Source organism: Mobula hypostoma, chromosome X2, assembly GCF_963921235.1.
Source record: "Mobula hypostoma chromosome X2, sMobHyp1.1, whole genome shotgun sequence".
In the NCBI taxonomy this organism is placed as follows: domain Eukaryota; kingdom Metazoa; phylum Chordata; class Chondrichthyes; order Myliobatiformes; family Myliobatidae; genus Mobula; species Mobula hypostoma.
In genome coordinates, this window is record NC_086129.1 from 47,061,135 (window position 1) to 47,085,849 (window position 24,715).

At 42.2% G+C, this 24,715-nt stretch overlaps 1 protein-coding gene across 6 annotated transcripts in view; it reads left to right on the forward strand.

Annotated features, from left to right (window-relative positions):
- LOC134340712 (NF-kappa-B inhibitor delta-like) overlaps positions 1-24,715 on the forward strand; it is a 261,763-nt gene that overhangs the window by 202,116 nt on the left and 34,932 nt on the right. For all 6 annotated transcript variants that reach the window (XM_063038180.1, XM_063038177.1, XM_063038178.1 and 3 more), the window contains 2 exons: positions 4,385-4,490; positions 9,383-9,529. In XM_063038180.1, coding sequence (XP_062894250.1) covers positions 4,385-4,490; positions 9,383-9,529 — 253 coding nt within the window. The remainder of the gene's footprint in view (positions 1-4,384; positions 4,491-9,382; positions 9,530-24,715) is intronic.

Sequence of the window (24,715 nt, forward strand, 5' to 3'; positions counted from 1 at the left end):
ATTTGAAAGAGACCTGAGAGATAACTTTGCACCTAGGGTAGTGAGTACCTGGAATGAGTTGCCAGAGGATGTGGTTGAGCCCGGTAAGACTGCAACACTTAAGAGATATTTGAATAGCTACATGGATGGTAAGAACTTGAGGGTTATGGGCTGAATGTGGGCAACTGAGATTAGCAGGGAGGATGCTGTTGTTGGTTTGAACCAGTCGGACCAAAGGGCTGAATCTTTTCAAAGCTAATCTTTTAAAATGTAAGAGTTAAATATGACATTGCTTTGTCTGGAGCCAGATTCAGACTAGATAAGGATGGCACAGTCCCTTTAACAAATGGATTTTATAATGAAGTTCAAAGGACAATTGATATTGAGTTCCTTATTAATTCGGAAATTGAGAACTTTAGTGAAAGAATCCATAAAGTGAGTCTAATGAAAGGGAATCACAATTCAACCATTAGGAGAGATTACCATCATGGAGTTAGAGTCATAGAATCATAAAGTACAGCACAGAAGCAGGCCCTTTGGCCCATCTAGTCTGTACGAACCATTCCAACTGCCTACTCCCATCGACCTGCACTGGAACCGTAGCCCTCCATACCCCTACCACCCATGTACCTATCCAAACTTCTCTTAAAAATTGCAATCGAACTTGCATGCACCACTTGTGCTGGCAGCTTGTTCCACACACGCACAACCCTCTCAGTGAGGAAGTGTCCCCTCATGTTCCCCTTAAACTTTTCATCTTTCTCCCTTAAGCCATGACCTCTGGTTGTAGTCCCACACAACCTCAGTGGAAAAAGCCTGCTTGCATTTACCCGATCTACACCACAATTAATTTTGTATTGAGGGAGTTAGATCACAGAAGAGCCACGCAAACAGGCTTTAGAGGCAATGGACACCCCTGTTTCAACGCAGCTCCATTTCTGATATTATTAGTGTTAAATAATGTTTCTTTATTTTCCAAATTGACTTCACTGAAATTGAGTTCACCAGCTGCTTTGTGGTTCTGAGGATCACTACTCCAGGTCTCTGGATTTGTTGGTGAACAGAGATCTCACTCTGATTTGAAATATTTCATAATGCAACACAAAGAAAAGAGAATATGGCTTTAATCTATTTGATCACAGATAATATATTCCTTTTGAAAGCTTTATAAATGTACTTGTGCTCCTTGTAAGATTACCCTTGCTTATGTGAACCACCTGTAAAAGCCAATAAATGGTATGTTATCTTGAGAAATATGTAAAGAGAGACCAAAATAAACACCCATTTGCACACAGCTTTCCTCCCGTCTCATGAATTCTTGGCTCAGTAAAAACGAAAATCAAAATAAATGATTATGCAAAGTTAATCCATCTTAGTATCAAGAAAATTTCAGACCTGGGTTGTAACAATTGTGGATTTCCCCTGTGGCAAGAATGGCAGCTGGAGAATTTAAATTTAAGTAATCAACTAACCCCAGAATTAAAAGAATGGTATGGAGTAGCCATGAAACCATTATATTGTTGTAAAGACTTACCTGATTTGCTATTCACCTTCAGGGGAGAAAATTTGCCATTCCTAAAATGCAAAACATCAAGGATAATGCTCAAATGATTCATAACTGAACCACCAATAAAATGCATTGGTTCAAAGAGTTGCATCATAAGACCATAAGGCATAGGAGCAGAATTAGGCCATTCAGCCCATCAGCAGCTGCTCCTCCATTCCATCATGGCTGATTTATTATCCCTCTCAACCCCATTCTCATGCCTTTTCCCCAAAATCTTTGGTGCCTTTACTAATCAAGAATCAGGCAACCTCCTCTTGACATATACCCAATGGTTTGACCTCCACAGCCATTTGTGGTAATGAATTCCACCCTCCGGCTAAAGAAATTCCTCCTCATCTTCATTCTAAAGGGTCATCCGTTATAGTCTGAAGCCGTGCCTTCTGGTCCTAAACACACACACTGCAGGAAACTTCCTCTCCACATCCACGCTATCTAGACCTTTCAGTATTTGGAAAGATTCCCCCTCATTCTTCTAAACTACATAAGTACAGATTAAATTCTGAAGGTTGAACACATGATCCAATAAGCAATGGGGAGATCGAGGTTTCAATTTGCGGGTCATGGAGTTGTATAGCATGCAAATAGGTCTTTCGTCCCAACTGGTCCATGCCAACTGTGTTACTCAGCAAGCTAGTGCTATCTGCCTGCTTTTAGCCTCTAAACATTCCCTATCCAGATATTCACCTAGAGTGGCAATAAGATTTGACACAAAAAATCTGGGTTGGGAAGGGATGTCTTGGGAAAGCAGTAACTAGATTTGTAGACAAGGCCTTACAATTTAAGAAAAATGTGATGAGGGAAAAATTACAGACATAAACAGAAAAGTCAACATAATATTAAAAGTACTACAATGATAACTGATAAAAGTATCAATAAGATTGAAGGAGTACAGAGAAATTTACAAGGACTTGAGAAGCTGAGTTATGGCAAAAGGTGAAGACTTTTATTCTTGGAGCGTCAGAGAATGAGGCAAGATCTTACAGAAGTGTGCAAAATTATGAGGGGTATATTTAGCATAAATTCATGCAGACTTTTCCCCCTGAAGTTGGGTGAGACTAGAACTAGAGGTTATAAGTTTAGGGTGAAAGGTAAAATATTCACAGGAAAACTTTGTCACTCTGAGTGTGCTGATACTGGAACGAGCTACCAGTGGAAGTGGTGGAATATAAGGTGTTGTTTCTCCAACTTGAGTGAGGCAACACTTCACCTGTGAGTCTGTTGGGGTCATATACTGTGTCTGGTGCTCCCGGTGTGGCCTCCTCTATATCGGTGAGACCCGACATAGATCCGGAGACTGCTTCACCGAGCATCTACGCTCTGACCAACAGAAAAAGTGGGATCTCCCAGTTGCCACCCATTTTAATTCCACTTCCCATTCCCATTCCGATATGTCAATCCATGGCCTTCTCTACTGTTGTGATGAGGCCACACTTAGATTGGAGGAACAACACCGTATATTCTGTCTGGGTAGCCTCAAGCCTGATAGCATGAACATTGATTTCTTGAACTTCCATTAATGACCCCCACCCTTCTTCATCATTCCCCATCTGCTTTCCCCTCTCTCACCTTATCTCCCTGCCCACCCACCACCTCCCTCTGGTGCTCCTCCCCCTTTTCTTTCTCCCATGGCCTTCTGTCCTCTCCTATCAGACTCCCCCTTCTCCAGACCTGTATCTCCTTCACCAATCAACTTCCCAGCTCGTTACTTCACCCCTCCCCTTCGGGTTTCACCTATCACCCTGTGTTTCTCTCTCCCCTACCCCCACCTTTTAATTTTACTCCGCATATTTTTTTCCTCCAGTCCTGCTGAAAGGTTTTGGCCCGAAATGTCGACTGTACTCTTTTCCATAGATGCTGCCAGGCCTGCTGAGTTCCTCCAGCATTCTGTGTGTGTGTTGATTCACCTGTGTTTGTTCAGTTTTGGCACAGTCTAGTTGCAAACACCATAATTACATTGACACGGTTCTCACTTTGACTCTGGCTTATTTTACATAGAAGCCTTGTTTGCACAATAGTCAGAGAATCATATAGCAGGAAAACATTCCCTTCAGCCTATTGCGTCCATGCCAGCCATCAAACACTTATCTCCACCAATTCCGTTCTATATTCTCTCTGCACTCCAATTGTTTTACAGGAAAGAGTGAGTGGAATCTGCCCAAAACATTAAGAAATAAATGAGCATGCTGTAAGATGCAGAGGAGAGCAGTGCTGATTGATATAAAAGGGCGTCAGCGACACATGTTCTGCTATTGATGGAGGCAGTGAGAGACCAGCAGAAACTCAACACTTCTGTAAAGCTGATTCAGGAACATCAGAGAACATGTCACCCACATCTTCACTCATGAGCCTGGTAGAGAGCCATCTGACCTGAGAGTGGATGGTCCACCTTCTTTCAACTCTGAGAAAGGCTGATCTATAGAAAGGAGATAGAAATACATTGAAGTAATGGGAGTGCCAACTCTTAATCCTCACAATCTTAATGATTGTTCATGGATCTCTCTTTATTTGTTGGTGTTAGGCACAGGGACATGTGATAATCCTTTTCCAAGTTTCTATCAGTGGTGCCCTTAGAGATCTGCACTGGAGCTGCCCAGCTGGATGCTGTAACCATGTGACATGCCACTCTTTATTCAGTGCCTCTCATAGCAGCAGCGGAGGGCAGCCATGCAGCAAATCGGGAGAACATTTTGCCTTACTCTTTAATGATGAATATTGATGTTTCTATGAACTACCCCTTGAAGCATTTTTTCAAACTGGTTATCCATCTATCAGTCCAAAAAATGGAAACAAAATTAGCAATCAGTCTAAACTGTAATTGTATGATTTTGTCTGTTCCAGAATCCTACACATCTACGCAGCGAAAGGTATGAGGGAGCACGCCTATGCAGCCGCTGAGCGAATGCGTGAGCTCCGAAGGCTTGATACAAAAGAACACAGAGGAAAGGTATCAAAACCTTACCACAATCTAAACTGAGTTTATTGTTGTATGCACAAGTATGTACATGTATTCACAGGTGCAATGTAAAACTTACTTGCAGCAGCTCCACAGACACGTAGCATTACAGATACAACATTCACAAGAAAAACCATATACAAAATATGCTTTGATGTGTTATATTGAGGCCCCCTGTTGGTTGGGTCGACCTAGCTGTCTCCGTGATACGTAAGCCAGTACAATAGGGAGGGTAACCTGTTGCCCGTGTAGCAGGATCCCCTCTCCACGCAGCTGATGAATCCAAAGGAACGGCAGAGACCGAAACAGTTTGGAAACAGCGGCGTCACAGGAATGGCCAGTCAGTGTTGAACTCACTGCCGGACTGCCTTAGGGACTCCAGCTCCGGATTTTTCCTTGGGCTTTACTTCCGAAGCCTTTCCCATGAATGGGTATGACCACGAGGCAATGGAGATTTGAGATCAGAGCTTTCCTTCTCCTAGTGAGACCCATCTGCCCAAAACAATTGGTTTTAAGACACCAGTAATCCTCCCCTTCTCTTGTCAGTAGAAACATTTCCACTGGGCTTAGTAGCTCAGCCTCAAGTGAAGGCCAGGAGCTGAACTTGATTGTCAGAGACACAAAATAATCTGCAGATGCTGTGATCAAAGCCACACTTTCAGTACGCTGGATGAACTCAGCAGGTCGGGCAGCATCAGTTAGAAACAACCAGTCGACGTTTCTGACTGATGCTGCCTGACCTGCTGAGTTCATCCAGCGTACTGAAAGTGTGGCCTTGATTGTCAGAGGCTATTTGAGAAGCACACTATTGGGAGTATTTAGTAGGTAGTGGGAGCTTATACCCACTACCTACCCCAGCTATGAAAACCTTAAGGAACCTAAAAATATGTAAATTAAAATGAATTAAACATAAAGACAAAAAAATCCATTGTTGCATAACTGTGTATAGTTAGCATGTTTGATTGTAGAATTACTTAGAATTTCTCAATCAGAATCAGGATTGCTGTTATTCTATGACATGAAAATTGATGTTTTGTGGCAGCAGTGCAGTGTAAAGATAAATATTACTATAATTACAAGATAAGTACATAGTGCAAAGGGAATAGTGAGGTCATGTACATGTGCTCATGGACCGCTCAGGAATCTGATGGTGGAGGGGAAGTAAATCATTGAGTTGGGTCTGCCTCCTTTCCAATGTTAGTAACGAGAAGAGAGCATGTCCCAGATGGTGAGGGTCCTTAGTGATGGATGCTCCCTTCTTGAGGCACCACTTCCTGAAGATGTCCTCAATGTTGGTGGGTGGTGGGTGTTGGGAGAGTTGTTGTGAATGTGACAGAGCTGCCTGAGTCTATAACCTTTTGCAGGCTCTTGTGATGCTGTGCATTAGAGGCTCCATAGCAAACTGGGATGCAACCAGTCAGAACGCTCGAAACAGACTTCTTAGTCCATCCGAACACTTATGCTCAATGCTATTCTCGTAATGTGTTTCCATATCTTTCTTTATCCCAGCTCCCAGGTTGGAAAACATGCCCACTGAGTGTGTGTTGGATTAAGTCTGGCACAATCATAACAGGCTCCATTAAAATGTAGGGGAGTTCTTGGCTGCTAATTTATATCTAATTAATTGTAATATATTTTAGTGCCCAGGGTGAATTTCAGTGCATTAAGCATTAGAAAAATCATTTTAAACAAGTATTAATGAATTAATGGAGCAAGCAGTATGCACAAAGGTAGCCAGTTAGTGATTTTAGTGAATGATAGATGTCCAGCATATCCATTTATTCATGACCCTGTCTTGTATTCATCCAGTTTCCCTTCAATGCTTCTGTATTATTGATCAACCAGTCCCTACAGGAGCAATTTACAACTTCTCAGGAAGTTTCTTTGCAATTTCCAATTTGATTTTTCCATGATTGTCCATGGCTTTTGTCGGCCCCACAAGTGGTACCAACTGATTGACGAAACTTACTCTTAAGATACACAGCTGTCCCGCACATACCTTACCCGCGGGGATCAACTCACTGCACAAGCGCATCCACATCCCATTTGGTACCTTTTTCCATTGGCAACAGTAATCGGGTCGCATTGTCGGAATCATGCCCCGCCCACAAAAGGCAAAGCCAAGCCCCAGCACTGTCCTGCCAGATTTTCAATGTTTTCAAATGTCCACATTAAAAAATAAAGAAACAATTACTTTTCATAATATATATAAATAATGTTCTTTAAAAAAAAAAGAAATAATATAATATAAAAACATTTCTAAATCACTAAAATTTTACAGTAAGAGCAAATAATTACCTTCCTCACATAAAGTAAAATTTCCCTGGGCCCAAGGACTTTAATTAGCTTAGATTCCAAGACTTGCTTGCCTTGCACAATATCTGCAATTTTTTCTCCAGAGATATTCCAATGTAAAGGAATATCATACTCAAAACATTTCATAATTTTAAATATATTTGTTAGATCTGTCACTTCACTTTATACCAGAACCCAGCCTAAAAAATTCCTTTCCTGACTGACATACCCTTGCATTTTTTTAATACTTGTAAATTCTTTTTGCATCTTCTCCAGTACTGTGTATATTTCAAATAAAATGGTGATCAGGATTAAGGTCCCGACCCAAAACATAGACTCTCCATTTCCCTACAGACAGTCTTTCTGCAAATTGACCCAATGATTGTTCTGATTATGTCATGTTTATTAATGCCACCCACTTGACCATCCTCCAGCAAATCGAAATAAAGGAAGACTTGCTTGCCTGCACAATCTCTGCAAATTGTTCTCCACCATTCAGGTACTGCGACAATATAGCCTCTGACCTGTTTCTCTTCCTACAGAGGCAGTGTGACATGCTGGGTGCTTCCAGCACTTCCGTTGTTTTTAATGTTAGATTTCCAACATCTGCAGTTTTGGATTTGCCCTTACTAGTTATTTGATTTGCTTATAAAAGCTCTTACATTTTTATGTGACTCAGCAATCTGCTCAGTGTTCCTTCTTGCCTTTCTCAGTTTCTGAGTGTTCTTTTGCTGAGTTCTAAATGCTTCTAATCCTCTTGCCTTCTGCTCTTTCTGGCAACTTTACAAGATTTGTTCTTTGATTCAATACCATCTTTAATTACTCTTGTCAGCCAAGGATGGATTGGATTTCCTTTAGGCGTTTAGTGCCTGAAAGGAACATATTTCTTTAGTAGCTTATTTATGATTTCTTTAAATATAAACAATTACCTCTCCAACATCCCACCTTTCAATATATTCTCCTAATCACCCACTAACTACCCTTGCATATCTTCACTGGAATTTTTAATATACTTAGGAGCTTAATATTACATTAAACAACATAACTTCCAAACTCACAAACTCCCTACAATGTGGTGATCAGAACTGAATTTATATTTGACTACAAAAGTTAAGAGATGATCCAATCAGAGAATTTTAAATGATTAAAGAATTTTATGGGCTTGATGAAGAGGTTATTTGTTCTAGAGGGGACTTTTTAACCTACTCTAAGATCAATCTAACCCTTCCCTCCTACATAGCCTCTATTTTTCTATCATCCATTTGCCCATCAAAGCATTTCTTAAAAGCCCCTCATGTATCTACCTCTATCACCATTTCTGGCAGTGCGTTCCATGCATCCACGACTCTGCGTAAAAAAACCTACCTCTGATTCCCCCCCCCCCATACTTTCCTTCAAGTACCTTAAAGTTATGCCCCCTCATATTAGCCATTTCTGCCCAGGAAAAAGTCTCTGGCTATCCACTTGATCTATTCCTCTTATCATCATGTGCACTTCTACCAAGTCAACTCTCATCCTCCGCTCCAAAGGGAAAATTTCTAGCTCACTCTACCTATCCTCATAGGATATGCTCTGTAATCCAGGCAGTATCCCAGTAAATCTCCTCTGCACCCTCTCTAAAGCTTCCACATTCTTCCTATCATGAGGCGGCCAGAAATGAACACAATATTCTATTTTATTTATTACTTATTTATTTAGAGATACAGCATATAACAGGCCCTGCTGGTCCAATGAGCCGTGCCAACCAGCACCCGCCTATTTAACACTAGCCTAACCACAGCACAGTTTACAATGACCAACTAACCACTAACTGGTACATCTTTAGACTATGGGAGGAAACAGGAAGGACATACAAACTTCTTACAAAGGGCGCCGGAAATGAATTCCAAACTCGAACACCCTGAGCTATAGTAGCATTGCATTAACCACTATGCTACTGTAGCACCCCAAGTGGGGCCCAGCCAGGATTTTATAGAGCAGCAACATTACCTCATTCCTCTTGAACTCAATTGCCCCGACTTATGAAGACTAACACACACCATACACCTTCTTCACTATATCCAAACAATTTGCATGGCAACTTTCAGAGATCTCAAGATGATGAAAATCTGGAATTCTCCCTGCAAAATGCTGCTGAGGGTAGGTTTAAGTCATAACTAAGATTAATGGTTAATTGTAGAAAAGGGACTCCTTGCCAACTCCTAGGATTGGAGGAAAGGATAGGGAGATGTTATAGGTAAGTTCTTTATACAGAGAGTGGTGGGTGCCAGTGTGGTGATAGAGGTAGATACATTAGGGACATTTGAGAAACTCGTAGATAGGCACATGGATGATAGAAAATAGAGGGTTGTGTAGGAGGGAAGGGTTAGATTGATCTTAGAGAAGGCTAAAAGGTCGGCACAACATCGTGGGCCAAAGGGTCTGTACCATGGTGTAGTGTTCTATGTTCTGTGTTATAAATAAATGAAGTAAAGGTACAATTCAACTCTGAATGAGATCATTTGTGGAATGGGCTCAAGATATGCTGGCCCTTCTCCTATTCCATTATCCTCCTTTACTACCAACTATGCATTTTATGATATTCCTAGACACCCCTATTGGTTGCCGTGGTCGCTAATCAACCTCTGATTGTAAGAGATCTGATCCTGCTGGGTGCTGATCTGAATGCTGTTGATGACAAAGGGTTAACCTTTCTCCACCTGGCTGCGACATATGGCCATCTAAGCATCATTCAGGTAAGCCTTTCTATTTGCTCAATCCACTTTAAGGTACCAAAGCTCTCAATTACGGTGATTCGCGTTCCTAAATGGCATCCAAGTTAAGTACATTCACCATGTCTCATATGATAAATTGGGAGAACTACACACTTTCAACTGTGGAAATGTGGAAACTGCATTGTCGCTTGCCTATTTTATGTAAAACAGTTGATTTATAAGATCATAACACAAAGGACCAGAATAAGGCCATTTGGCCCATCAAGTGTGCTCCACTATTCTATCATGGCCAATTTATTATCCCTCTCAACCCCATTCATGAGCCTTCTCCCCGTAACCTTTAACACACTTACTGATGAAGAACTCACTTTAAATACGCCCAATGATTTAGCCTCTACAGCCGTCTGTGACAACAAATTTCACAGATTCAACCCCTTCTGGCTAAGGAAATTCCTCCTCATCTCTGTTCTAAAGGATCATTCTTCTATTCTGATGCTGTGCCCTCTAGCCTTAGAGTCCACATCCACTCTGTCCAGGCCTTTCAATATTCAATAGGTTTCAATGAGATCCCCCCTCATCCTTCTTGAGATCGATCATAAGACCATAAGACATAGGAGCAGAATTAGGTCATCTGGCCCATCAAGTCTGCTCTGTCATTCAATCATGGCTGATCCTTTTTTTCTCCTCCTCAACGCCAGTTCCCGGCCTTCTCCCCATAACCTTTGATACCATTTCGAATCAAGATCCTATCAATTTCTGCCTTAAATGCACCCAACGACCCAGCCTCCATAGCTGCACATGGTAACAAATTCCACAAATTCACCACCCTTTGGCTAAAGAAATTTCTCCACATCTCTGTTTTGAAAGGGCACCCCTCTATCATGAGGCTGTGTCCTCTTGTCCTAGACCCTCCCATGGGAAACATCCTTTCCACATCTACTCTGTCTGGGCCTTTCAACATTTGAAAGGTTTCAGTGAGAACCCCCTCATCCTTCTGAATTCCAGCAAGTACAGACCCAGAGCCATCAAACGTTCCTCGTATGATAACCCTTCCATTCCTGGAATCATCCTTGTGAACCTCCTCTGGACCGTCTCCAATGCCAGCACATCTTTTCTAAGATGAGGAGCCCAAAACTGTACATAATACTCAAGGTGAGGCCTCACCAGTGCCTTATAAAGCCTCAGATTCACATCCCTGCTCTTGTATTCTAGACCTCTTGAAATGAATGCTAACATTGCATTTGCCTTCCTCACCACCAACTCAACCTGCAAGTTAACCTTTAGGGTGCTCTTCACAAGGACTCCCAAGTCCCTTTGCATCTCAGATTATTGGATTCTCTCCGTTTAGAAAATAGTCCACACATTTATTTCTACTACCAAAGTGCATGACCATGCATTTTCCAACATTGTATTTCATTTGCCACTTTCTTGCCCATTCTCCTAATCTTGTCTAAATCCTTCTGCATCCTACCTATTTCCTCAACACTACCTGCCCGTCCACCAATCTTTGTATCATCTGCAAATTTGGTAACAAAGCCATCTATTCCATCATCTAAATCTAAGGCCTGCAAAGTGTCACCAACGTTGCATGCCCACAACTTACTAACCCTAAATCATACACCTTTGGAGTGTGGGAGGGAACTGGAGCACCTGGAGGAAACCCACACGGTCACAAGGAGGACGTACAAAGTCCTTATAGACAGTGGCGAGAATTGAACTCTGATCAGTGCTCACTGGCACTACGAAGCGTTACACGAAACATATTGCCACAATGCTGCCCTGGTAAGGTTAGCATTTTTTACCATTAAAATTATACTCTCCCCCCACCCCCCGAACTCGATGAGTTATTTCAATGAACAATTAAGCACTGGAGGTTTCAAAAGTAAATATGTTCTAGTATGCTCCAAACACTTCAAAGCATGTGAGGAAGTCTTGTGGTCCAGGCTCGTCTGCTGTTACTTTATGGAAGTATTACTAAAATTCTTTGTAACTTCACAGCAATCAGAGATTATGAGCTTATTTGCATAGTGGCTGCCTGAAATGTTCCACACTGTAAATACCCTCAAGGACACATGAGTTTCTATTAGTGACAGAGAGTCATAAAGTGGCTGCCAAGAGATTGTTTTTTAACCAGCTCTTCATCAAAGTATTGGAACCTCAGCTGCATATTTTAATGGTTGAAGAGTTTAGTTCTAAATTACTTTTGCCAACATTTAAGAGAATAGAACATAGAACATAGAACTGAGAACAGCACAGGAACAGGCATTTCAGCCCACAATGTCGTGCTGAATCAAATAAATTAGTAATCAAATAACCACTATACCAATTCCTTCTGCCTACCCAATGGCCATATCCTTCCATTTCCTAGCCATTTATTAGCCTGTCTACGAGTCTACCAATTGCTCCTATTGTGTTTGCCTCCACAACCACTCCAGGCAGTGTATTCTGGGCACCCACCACTCTATGTAAAAAAACGCACCCGACACAATTTCTCTCAATTTACCGCCCCACTCCCCCCACCCTTAAATGCATGCCCTCTGAATTTCCAAATTTCTAACAACTTGTGCAGACACTTTCAAGGAGTTATAACCTTGGAACACAAGATTCCTGAGAATTTTTTTCCAGTAATTTCACTTCCACTGACGTGAGACTCACAGGTCTATAATTCCAGGATTAACCCTGTCCATGTTTCCCTTCTTGACTAATAGCTACTTGCCAGTCCACCAGAATCTCTCAACATCCAAGTTTCCCTAACCTTGCCTGTTCTACACCCTTTCCCATAATACTCCTAGCATTAAGATACACACACTTCACCCCACTTGTCCCACTGTGTTTATTACCTTGCTCCTGCTTGTTCTTACTGGTCATAACATTAACTTTCCTCTCCAACCCTCCCCCTTTGATCTGTTGCTTTAGTTATCACCCCCCCCACCCACCCACCCACCCAACAACCTAGCTTAAACTGTCCTGAGCATGGGTAACAAAACAACATAAGAAAAAAATACAGAAATGTTAGTGGGATGTGATGGATTTTCAAAATATAATCTTTTGATGACCACTGGCTCTCTTGGTGACCAAATGGATATAGGTCTGCTGTGATACTCCGGGCCTGTGCTCACTGGTGTTTAGAAGAATGAGGGGGGATCTCATTAAAACATATTGACATTGAAAGGCCTACATGGAATGGATGTGGAGGGAATGTGGGAGAGTCTAGGACCAGAGGGCACAACCTCAGAGTAGAAGGATGTCCCTTTAGAACAGAGATGAGAAGGAATTTTTTTAGCTCAAGGGTGGCGAACCTGTGAAATTTATTGTCACAGACAAGCCCAAGTCTTTGGGTATATTTAAGTAGAGGTGGATAGGTTCTTGATTAGTAAGGGCACCAAAGATTAGGGGAGAAGGCAGGAGAATGGAGGTTCAGAGATATAATAAATCAGCCATGATAGAATGATGGAGCAGACTTGATGGGCCGAATGGCCAAGTTCTGCTCCTATGTCTGATGGTCTTATGGTCTAATCTGAACTGCTCTTGAAGCACGCAAAATTTGGGAAGGATGTTGACCTAGAATGAAGAGGCATGCCTCTCATAAAACCCAATTGGAGTTTGTCATCAACCTCACGGCAAATAAAAATGCAAATGCTCACCAAAAAACAGTGAGCGTTGGCAATAATCACCAGGTCAAACAGCATCTGTGAAAGCACCTCTTTTGTGAAAGGCAAATTATTGTTTCACCAACTTGATAAGGAACATAATGCAGCCAATGTTATGTATATCAACTTACAAAGATGGAAAATTAGACCCATTTGACAAATTAAAATCCATAGAAATAGAACAGGTGGACATGTTTAAGAAAATTATTAGTTAAGCAACAGAAAATAGACAGTGGTGGTGAACAGTCAGAATTAAGAAGTAAACACAAAAGATTCTGCAGATGCTGGAAATCCAGAGTAACACACAAAAAGTACTGGGGGAACTTGGGAGTTCAGGCAGCATCTATGGAGAGGAATAAGCAGGTGACATTTCAGACCAAAACTCTTCATTAGGACTGGAAAAGAAGGGATAAGAAAGCAGGATAAGAAGGAGTACAAGGTAGAGGGTGAAAGGCATGGCCTGGTGGGTGGAGATGAAGGAAGAAGCCGGGAGGTAATAGGTGGAAAAGGTAAAGGGCTGAAGAAGAAGGAATCTGACAGGAGAGTGAAGCATTGAAGAAAGGGAAGGAGGAGAGGCACCAGAGGGGTGGGGTGAGGGTGGGGGGAGTGGGTTAAAGATGTGTTTGGTGGTAGGATCCTGTTAAAAGTGACAGAGTGGATGCGAAGATTCTTGGGATAGTAGGTAAGGGCAAAAGGAACTCTATCCCTGTTAGAGCAGCAGAAAGGTGGATATCCAGGAAATGGAGGAGATGCAGATGAGGGCATCGGCAAAGGCGGTAGAAGGGAAACTCTGTTCTTTTAAGAATGAGGACATCTGTGATGTCCTGGAAAGGAAAGCCGTATCCTGGGAGCAGAAGTGGTGGAGCCGAAGGAACTGAGAAAAGAAAATAGCATTTTTACAGGAGACAGGGTGGGAAGATGTCAAGATAACCATGGGAATTGGTAGGTTAGTAAAAGATGTCAGTAGACAGTTTGTCCCCAGAGATGGAGACACCGAGATTGAGAAAGGGAAGGGAGCTGTCAGAAATGAACCAAGTAAATTTAAGGGCAGGAAGGAAGTTAGAGGCAAAGTTGATGAAATTGACAAGCTCAGCATGGGTGCATGAAGCAGCACCAATGCATCTGTCAATGCAGTGCAGAAAAAGTTGGAGAGCATTACCATAGAAGGCTTGGAACATGGACTATTCCATATAGCCAACGAAAAGACGGGCACAGCTGGGGCCCATGGCTACACCTTGGGTTTGGAGAAAGAGAAATTGTTAAGAGTGAGATCCAGTTCCGCCAGACGGGGGAGGGTGGTGGTGGAGGAGAACTAGTTGAGTCTGTTGTCATGAAAGAAGCAGAGAGCTTTATTAAGAAGTCTTTTGCTATTCCACATGGTTTGGTACTGGACCCAATTCTCCTCTGATTTGTGTATTTGCACCATAATTTCAAAGTGTGTAGGGACCATGAAATATGGGAACACCGTTAACAACGGAGGGTAGTGAGAGACTGCAGATGGGCCCAGCCACACAAGTAGTATACCCAGGCGTGCAGCAGAAGCAATTTTAATATAGTGATGAGTTAAAATAATGAAACTTGGCAGGAAACTTTTACGATCCAGGAAAGTGAACAGAAATCCAAGAAGATGGCAGGACAAGTTGAGAAAGCTGTTAGAAAAGCATTTGGTACCTTTAGTTTTATGAACAACAGGACAAAGTACCAAAACAATTGTAATACGTCTGAATCTCCAGTTAGGCCTTGGCAGGAATATTTCCATGCACTACATTTCTAGACAGATATCCAGTGTCCATCTTTGCAAATGGATGCTCCAGAGTTGGTACCGTGAAGATTTAATGGAAATGACTTATTTATAGAGAGGGATTATAGTGACAAAAACTGGTGATGGAAGAATTAAAAGTTTTCATATTCAAAGTTCAAAATTAATTTATTACATACAGTATATGGCGCTATATACTACCCTGAGATTCATTTTCTTGCGGGCATTCACAGAACAAAGAAATACAATAGAATCAATGAAAAACTGCGCACAAAGACTGACAAACAAACAATGTTCAAAATACAAAAGCTATCATAATAACTAAATAAATGCATGAATAAATAAACAGATAGATAATATTGAGAACATGAATTGTAGAGCCCATATGAAAGTGAGTCCTTTGGTTGTGGAGTCAGTTCAGTGTTGATGTGAGTGAAGTTATCCACGCTGGTCACAAAGCTGATGGTTGAGGGGTAATAGTTGTTCTTGAACCTAGTGGGTGTGGGACCTGAGGCTCCTGTCCCTCCTTTCTGATGGCAGCAACGAGAAGAGCGCATAGCCTGGGTGGTTGGGATCCTTGATGATAAATGCTGCTTTCTCGTGGCAATGCTCCAATGTAGATGTACTCAATGGTGGGGAGAGCTTTTCCTGTGATGGACTGGACTGCATCCACTACTTTCTGTAGGCTTTTCCGTTCATGGGAATTGAACAATTTTAATAAAGGAAATGATTGATGTTGTTTCCATTGACAGAATGCCACCGGAGAGCAGAGACTGCACAAGGAGAAATTGCAGATGATATTGTTATAATATCAGATGTCCTGCGTGCAGGATGCTTCCAACAAAGCCAGCCTAAAACAGCGGGAAAGATGCAAAATTTCTTTAACATTCTTATGTTCCTCACTAGAACTACATACATGTGTTGGATTTCCTGAGCTGCAGGGTAGTCCTGGGTTGTGGTGTGCAGTCTGTGCCAGCACCTTCCAAATCTGCTTCATTGTTTATGAATGCAAACACTAGAAGGTAGTCAGGTAGTGAAAGGCTATGCATTCCGTATGTTTGACATTGATAAACTGATTAAACCTACAGATCATTTTTGTAAATAATGGATATTGAACTGACTTGTACAGTGGTATGCAAAAGTTTGGGCACCCCTGGTCAAAATTTCTGTTACTGTAAATAGCTAAGCAAGTAAAAGATGACCTGATTTCCAAAAGGCATAAAGTTAAAGATGACACATTTCTTTAATATTTTAAGCAAGATTAGTTTTTTATTTCCATCTTTTACAGTTTCAAAATAACAAAAATGGAAAAGGGCCCAAAGCAAAAGTTTGGGCACCCTGCATGGTCAGTACTTAGTAACACCCCCTTTGGCAAGTATCACAGCTTGTAAACGCTTTCTGTGGCCAGCTAAGAGTCTTACAATTCTTGTTGGGGGATTTGTGCCCATTCTTCCTTGCAAAAGGCTTCTAGTTCTGTGAGATTCTTGGGCCATCTTGCATGCACTGTTCTTTTGAGGTCTATCCACAGATTTTCGATGATGTTTAGGTCGGGGGACTGAGGGGACCATGGCAAAACCTTCAGCTTGCGCCTCTTGAGGTAGTCCATTGTGGATTTTGAGGTGTGTTTAGGATCATTATCCTGTTGTAGAAGCTATCCTCTTTTCATCTTCAGCTTTTTTACAGACGGTGTGATGTTTGCTTCCAGAATTTGCTAGTATTTAATTGAATTCATTCTTCCCTCTACCAGTAAATGTTCCCCGTGCCACTGACTGAAACACAAGCCCAAAGCATGATCGATCTACCCCTGTGCTTAACAGTTGGAGAGGTGTTCTTTTCATTAAATTCTGCACCCTTTTTTCTCCAAACATACCTTTGCTCATTGCGGCCAAAAAGCTCTATTTTAACTTCATCAGTCCACAGGACTTGTTTCCAAGATGCATCAGGCTTGTTTAGATGTTCCTTTGCAAACTTCTGACGCTGAATTTTGTGATGAGGATGCTGGACAGGTTTTCTTCTGATGACTGTTCCATGAAGGTCATATTTGTGCAGGTGTCGCTGCACAGTAGAACAGTGCCCCACCACTCCAGAGTCTGCTAAATCTTCCTGAAGGTCTTTTGCAGTCAAACGGGGGTTTTGATTTGCCTTTCCAGCAATCCTACAAGCAGTACTTTGGAAAGTTTTCTTGGTCTTCCAGACCTCAACTTGACCTCCACCGTTCCTGTTAACTGCCATTTCTTAATTACATTACGAACTGAGGAAACAGCTACCTGAAAACGCTTTGCTATCTTCTTATAACCTTCTTCTGCTCTGTGGGCATCATTTACTTTAATTTTCAGAGTGCTAGGCAGCTGCTTAGAGGAGCCCATGGCTGCTGATTGTTGGGACAAGGTTTGAGGAGTCAGGGTATTTATAAAGCTTTGAAATTTGCATCACCTGGCCTTTCCTAACGATGACTGTGAACAAGCCATAGCCCTAACAAGCTAATTAAGGTCTGAGACCTTGGTAAAAGTTAACTGAGTGTGGCCACATCACGACAGTGGAGGAAGCCATGGATGGACATGTTGGAATGGGAAGTAGGATTAAAATGGGTGACCATTGGGAGATCCCGCTTATTCTGGCAGATGGAGCATAGGTGCTTGGTGAAGTGATCTCCCAATCTGCATCGGCTATCACTGATATACAGGAGGCCACACCTGGAGCACCAGACACAGTATATGACCCCAACAGACTCACAGGTGAAGTGTCAGCTTTGGGGCCTAGAATGGTAGTGAGGGAGGAGGTATAGGGGCAGGTGTAGCACTTGTTCTGCTTGCAAGGATAAGTGCCAGGAGGGAGATCAGTGGGGAGGAACGAATGGACAAGGGAGTCACGTAGGGAGCAATCACTGCACAGGATCCCTCTTGAAATGAATGCTAACATTGCATTAGCCTTCCTCACCACAGACTCAACCTGCAACTTAACCTTTAGGCATTATTTCTTCTACCAAAGTGCATGACCATACACTTCCCAACACTGTATTCCATCTGCCATTTCTTCACCCATTCTCCTAATCTGTCTAAGTCCTTCTGTAGCCTCTTTCCTTCCTCAGAAAAGGCTCCCTTTATTCCCATTCTATGTCTCCTGCCAATCAGCGACTGCTTTATCCACGCTAGAATCTTGCCTGTAATACCATGAGCTCGTAGCTTGTTAAGCAGCCTCATGTGTGGCATCTTGTCAAAGGCCTTCTGAAAATCCAAGTGCAAAACATCAACTAATTCTCCTTAAGCAACAGGAATTCTGCAGATGCTGGAAATTCAAGCAACACACATCAAAGTTGCTGGTGAACGCAGCAGGCCAGGCAGCATCTCTAGGAAGAGGTGCAGTTGACGTTTCAGGCCGAGACCCTTCGTCAGGACTAACTGAAGGAAGAGTGAGTAAGGGATTTGAAAGTTGGAGGGGAAGGGGGGAGACAGCAGAGATGCTGCCTGGCCTGCTGCGTTCACCAGCAACTTTGATGTGTGTAACTAATTCTCCTTTGTCTATCCTGCTTGTTATTTCTTCAAAGAATTGCGACAGATTTGTAAGGCAAGATTTTCCCTTAAGGAAACCATGCTGACTATGGTCTATTTTATCATGTGCCTCCAAGTACCCTGAGACCTCATCCTTAATAATCGACTCCAACATCTTTCCAACTACTGAGGTCAGGCTAACTGGCCCATCATTTGTATTCTTCTGCCTCTCTCCCGCATTGATGTGTGGAGTGACACTTGCAATTTTCCAGTCTTCCAGAACCATTCCAGAATCAATTGATTCTTGAAAGATCATTACAAATGCCTCCATAATCTCTTCAGCTACCTCGTTCAGAATGCTGGGGTGTACACCATCTGGTCCAGGTGACCCATTGCAATTTGCCTATTGCCACAATAGATCAACAGCAGATGCAATCTCAGTGGCTCTCCACACGGCTGTAGACCACCTGGACAACACAAACACCTACATCAGGATGCTGTTCATCAACTATCGCTCAGCATTTAATACCATCATTCCCACAATCCTGATTGAGAAGTTGCAGAACCTGGGCCTCTGTAACTCCCTCTGCAATTGGATCCTCGACTTCCTAACTGGAAGACCACAATCTGTGCGGATTGGTGGTAACATCTCCTCTTTGCTGACGATCAACACTGGTGCACCTCAGGGGTGTGTGCTTAGCCCACTGCTCTACTCTCTCTATACACATGACTGTGTGGCTAGGCATAGCTCAAATACCATCTATAAATTTGCTGACAATACAACCATTGTTGGTAGAATCTCAGGTGGTGATGAGAGGGTGTACAGGAGTGAGATATGCCAACTAGTGGAGTGGTGTCGCAGCAACAACCTGGCACTCAACGTCAGTAAGACAAAAGAGCTGATTGTGGACTTCAGGAAGGGTAAGATGAAGGAACACATACCAATCCTCATAGAGGGATCAGAAGTGGAGAGAGTGAGCAGTTTCAAGTTCCTGGGTGTCAAGATCTCTGAGGATCTAACCTGGTCCCAACATATCGATGTAGTTATAAAGAAGGCAAGACAGCACTTATATAGTTGTACCGTGGAGAGCATTCTGACAGGCTGCATCACTGTCTGGTATGCAGGGGCTACTGCACAGAACCGGAAGAAGCTGCAGAAGCTTGTAAATCTCCATCTTGGGTATTAGCCTACAAAGTACCCAGGACATCTTCAGAGAGTGGTGTCTCAGAAAGGCAGAGTCCAATATTAAGGACCTCCAACACCCAGGGCATGCCCTTTTCTCGCTGTTACCACCAGGTAGGAGGTACAGAACCCTGAAGGCACACACTCAGCGATTCAGGAACAGCTTCTTCCCCTCTGCCATCAGATTCCAAAATGGACATTGGATCTTTGGACACTACCTCACTTTTTTTTAATATACAGCTTTTCCTGTTTTTGCACATTTTTTAATGTATTCAATATACGTAATTGATTTACTTGTTTATTTATTATTATTTTAATTTTATTTATTTTTTCTCTCTGCTAGATTATGTATTCCAATGAACTGCTGCTGCTAAGTTAACAAATTTCATGTCACATGCCGGTGATAATAAACCTGATTCTGATTCTGATTTAGACCTTTCAGTTTTCCAAGAACCTTCTCTCTCGTAATGGAAACTTCACACTCTTCTGCTCCCGACATCTGGAACTTTCACCATGCTGCTAGTGTCTTCCACAGTGAAGACTGATGCAAAATACTTATTCAGTTCATCCACTGTTTCCTTGTCCCCCATTACTACCACTCCAGCATCATTTTCCATTGGTCTAATATCCTCTCTTGCCTCTCTTTTACACTTCATGTATCTGAAGAAACTTTTGGTATCCTCTTTAATATTGTTGGCTACCTTACTTTCATTTCCATCTTTACCTTCTTAATGACTTGTTTCAGTTGCCTTCTGTTGGTTTTTAAAAGCTTCCCAATGCTCTAACTTCCCACTAGTTTTTGCTCTATTATATGCCCTCTCTTTGGCTTTTATGTTGGCCTTGACTTCTCTTGTTAGGCACGGTTGTGTCATCTTTCTTGCGAATACTTCTTCCTCTTTGGGAAGTATATATCCTGTGCCTTTTGAATTGCTTCCACAAATTCCAGCCATTGCTGCTCTGCCGTCATCCATGCCAGTGTTCTTTTCCAAACAATTGTGGCCAATTCCTCTCTCTTGGTTCTGTAATTCTCTTTACTCCATTGTAATACTGATACATCTGATTTTAGCTTCTCCTTCTCAAATATCAGGGTGAATTCAGTCCTATTTAGATCACTTACCCCTAAGGGTTCTTTTGCCTTAAGCTCTCTGATCAATTCTGGTTCATTGCACAACACCCAATCCAGGATAACTAATCCTCTAGTGGGTTCAACTATGGGCTGGTCTGAAAAGCCATCTCATAGGCAGTCTAGAAAGTCCCCCTCCTCTAATCCAGCACCAACCTGATTTTCCCAATCTACCCACATATTGAAGTCCCCCATGACTATTATAACATTGCCTTTTTGGCATGCATTTTCTATCTCCCATTGTAAATTGTTGGCCACATCCTTACTACTGTTTGGGGGTCTGTATACAACTCCCATCAGGGTCATTTTACCCTTGCAGTTCCTTAGCTCTACCCACAATGACTTAACACCTTCTGACCGTATGTCACCTCTTTTGAATGATTTCACTTTTTGCCAACAGAGCAATGGCACCCCCTCTGCCGTTTCGATACAATGTGTATGCTTGGACATTAAGCTCCCTGCTATAACCTTTCAGCCATGATTCCGTGATGCCTACATCACACCTGCCAATCTACAATTGTGCTGCAAGTTCATCTGCCTTATACCATATACTGCGCACATTCAGATACAACACCTTCAGTTCTGTATTTATCCATTTCGAATTTGTCCACCTTTTACGTTGCAACTCATCCTGGTTGACTGTCAACAGCCTCTCCTCACTACATATCACCTCTGCTTGTAAACCAGTTACCTCATCTTGGAGTAAAGAAAAAGGTTGACACAACATTGTGGATGAATAAACATGTGCTGTGCTATTCTATGTTCGATGTACAAGCTAGATAATTCCAAAATGTCTCCAGCTCCTTAGTGAGGAAATGTCTTCTGTTCTCAGTCCTAAATGGTCTTCCTATTGTATCTCTTGAACCCAGACTCCTTGACCAAGGGAATCATTGTCCCTGCCCGAGTCCCTGATACTGTGCCTCAACCCAAAATAACTACCTCTTTGCCTCCACAATATTGCTTGGCCTGCAGAGTTCCTCCAGCAGCTTGTTTTTAGCTCCAGAGCTGAGTATCTGCAGTCTCCCATGTTAATGTTTTCCTTGCACTTACCTTGTCAAGTAGTTGAAGAATTTTATAGGTCCGATGTGCTTTCCTCTTATTCTTCTTAAGTCCAGAGAGTACTGTCCCTGTCTATTGAATCTTTCCTCATTCACCAAATCCAAAATCTGTGGAATCATTGTAGTGAACTTGTGTGCACTCTCTCTATCACAACTACTTTTTTTCATAACAATGGTGTGGACTCAACAAAACTTTGTACAAGAAACAAGAGAGAATCTTCAGATGCTGGAAATCACAAACAGGAGAAACAAACAAGAGCTGGAAATCACAAAACAAAATAACCCTTCAGTCCTGTCGAAAGGTTTCAGCCCAAAATGTCAACTATGCTCTTTTCCATAGTCTCCGTATGTTCTTTTCCACGCTCTTTGCCTAGTCTGCTGAGTTGCTCCAGCATTTTGTGTGTGTTTATACAATAAGACTACATTACTCCTCTGAATAATCATTTCATAACAAACGTTAGCACAATGGCTGCGCCTTCATGTTTGCCTTCAATAACTTGTGTACAGACATATCCAGGTCCCTTTGATCATCACCGCTGCTCGATCTCTCACCACCTAAGAAATACTTTGCTTTTATCTGCAAGGCAATGGATAGCCTCACATTTTTGAACATAATATTCTTGCTGATGCAGTTTCCTTGAAACTTTTTACCTCCTCATTTTCACAGTCCCAAGCATCATCAGGAAATTTGAGAGGAAAGTGAAGTTATCCATGCTGGTTCAGGAGCCTGATGGTTGAGAGATAATAACTGCTCCTGAACCTGGTGATGAGGGACCTGAGGCTCCTGTACCTCCTTCATGATGGCAGCAGCAAGAAGAGAGCATGGCCTGGGTGGTAGGGGTCCTTGATGATGGATGCTGCTTTCTTGTGGCAATGCTCCTTGTAGATATGCTCAATGGTGGGGAGGGTTTTGCCTGGGATGGACTAGGCTGTATCCACTACTTTTGGTATCTTTTCCATTCTTTGGCATTGGTGGTTCCATATCAGGCCGTGATGCAGCCAACCAGGATGCTCACCACCATGTATCTGTAGAAGTTTGTCAAAGTTTTAGATGACATTCTAACTACACAAACTCCTAAGGAAATAGAGGTGCTGTCAAGCCTTGTTTGTGATGGTACTTACATGCTGGTCCCTGGGCAGATCCTCTGATATGCATACACGAAGAAATTTAAAGTTATTGACCCTCTCCACCTCCAGTCCCTCAATGAGAACTGGGTTATGGACCTCTGTCCTGACCCTGGTATCCAGTCCTGAAGCAGGATCTTGGCCCAAAACATATCACTGACTGCTCTCACAACCTATGGACTCACTTTCAAGGACTCTTCATCTCATGTTCTCAATATTTATTGCTTATTTATTTATTATCATTATTAGCTTTTCTTTCTTTTTGTATTTGCATACTGGTTGTACACCCTGCTGGTGTTGTCTTTCATTGATTCTATTATGGTTATTAGATCTATTGAGTATGCCTGCAAGAAAATGAATGGTGACAGATATGCGTTTTCATTATAAATTTACTTTCAGCTTTGAACTTTAACTGTTCATTCATTTACATAGATGCTGCCTGACCTGCTGAGTTCCTCCAGCATTTTGTGTATGTTGCTCTGGATTTTCAGCATCTGCAGTATCTCCTGTGTTCATGGACCTCTGGTTTCCTCCTCCTGAAGTCAATAATCAGCTCCTTGGTTTTTCTGACATTGAGTGAGAGGTTGTTGTTGTGGCACTACTCAGCCAGATTTTCAATCTCCCTCCGATATACTCATTCATCACTACCTTTGATTAAGCCAATGACAGTGGTGTCGTCAGCAAACTGAAATATGACATTGGAGCTGTACTTAGCCTCGTAGTCATAGATATACTGTACAGTAAAGCAAGGAGAGCAGGGGGCTGAGCACACAGCCTTGTGGTGCCCCTGTGTTGATAGTGATGGGGAAAGGAACAACCGACATTTGGTGGAGCATAGGGATTTGAACATATACTACCCTTTAAAATCTAAAAAGTTTCAAAGGTTCATTTTATTGTCAAAGTATGCATGTACAATACAACTCCGATACTTGTCTTCTCCAGATAGCAATGAAATACAGAAAATCTACCGGGGTAGTTGAAAGCATAGACATCAACCCGCCCACATGAAAAAGAAAAAGAAAAAAGACACAAAACTCACAAACCACAAAGCCCTCCACCCCGTCCCTCGCACAAAAAAACTAACAGATTGCCCACACAGAAAACAGCAGCTAGAACATCAAAACCCCAAACCCCCAACCCCCTCCCTCTCAAAAAACCAGTGACAATACCATCAAACCCTCAACCCCTCTGTCACGCACAAAAACTAGCAGATCACCCACATAGAAGCACACCAACAAGAACATCAGACACCAAATCCCCAACCCCTTCCTCATACAAAACAGTAATGTATCACCCACCCACCAATCAGCAACAACATAGAAAACACCGAGATCAGTATAAACTGCAGTCCAATAATCACATCAGTGAGCCAACTACCAGAGAAGATCAGTGAGATAAATGGCTCTTAATGGAACCTTTTGCCTTTTGAATCAGTGTTTTGGGTGACAGAAGATGTAAACTGCATTACAGCTAAATCAACCATGATCTAATTTGAAAGATTCCATTGCAATACTGTGTGATGTTTGTAAATATGCAACAGTTTCCCTTCGCAAGTGCATTTTCCTATAAGATCAACAGCAACAAAATTTGTTCCTAGTCACTTTCAAGAAATATTCCATATAGTTCTGACCACAAGACAATAAGACACAGGAGCAGAATTAGGCAATTCGGCCCATCAAGTCCGCTCTGCAATTCCATTGTGACTGACTTATTAACCCTCTTAACCTCATTCTCCTGCCTTCTCCCCGTAACCTTTGACACCCTGACTAATCAAGAATCTATCGACCTCGGCTTTAAATATACTCAATGACTTGTCCACCA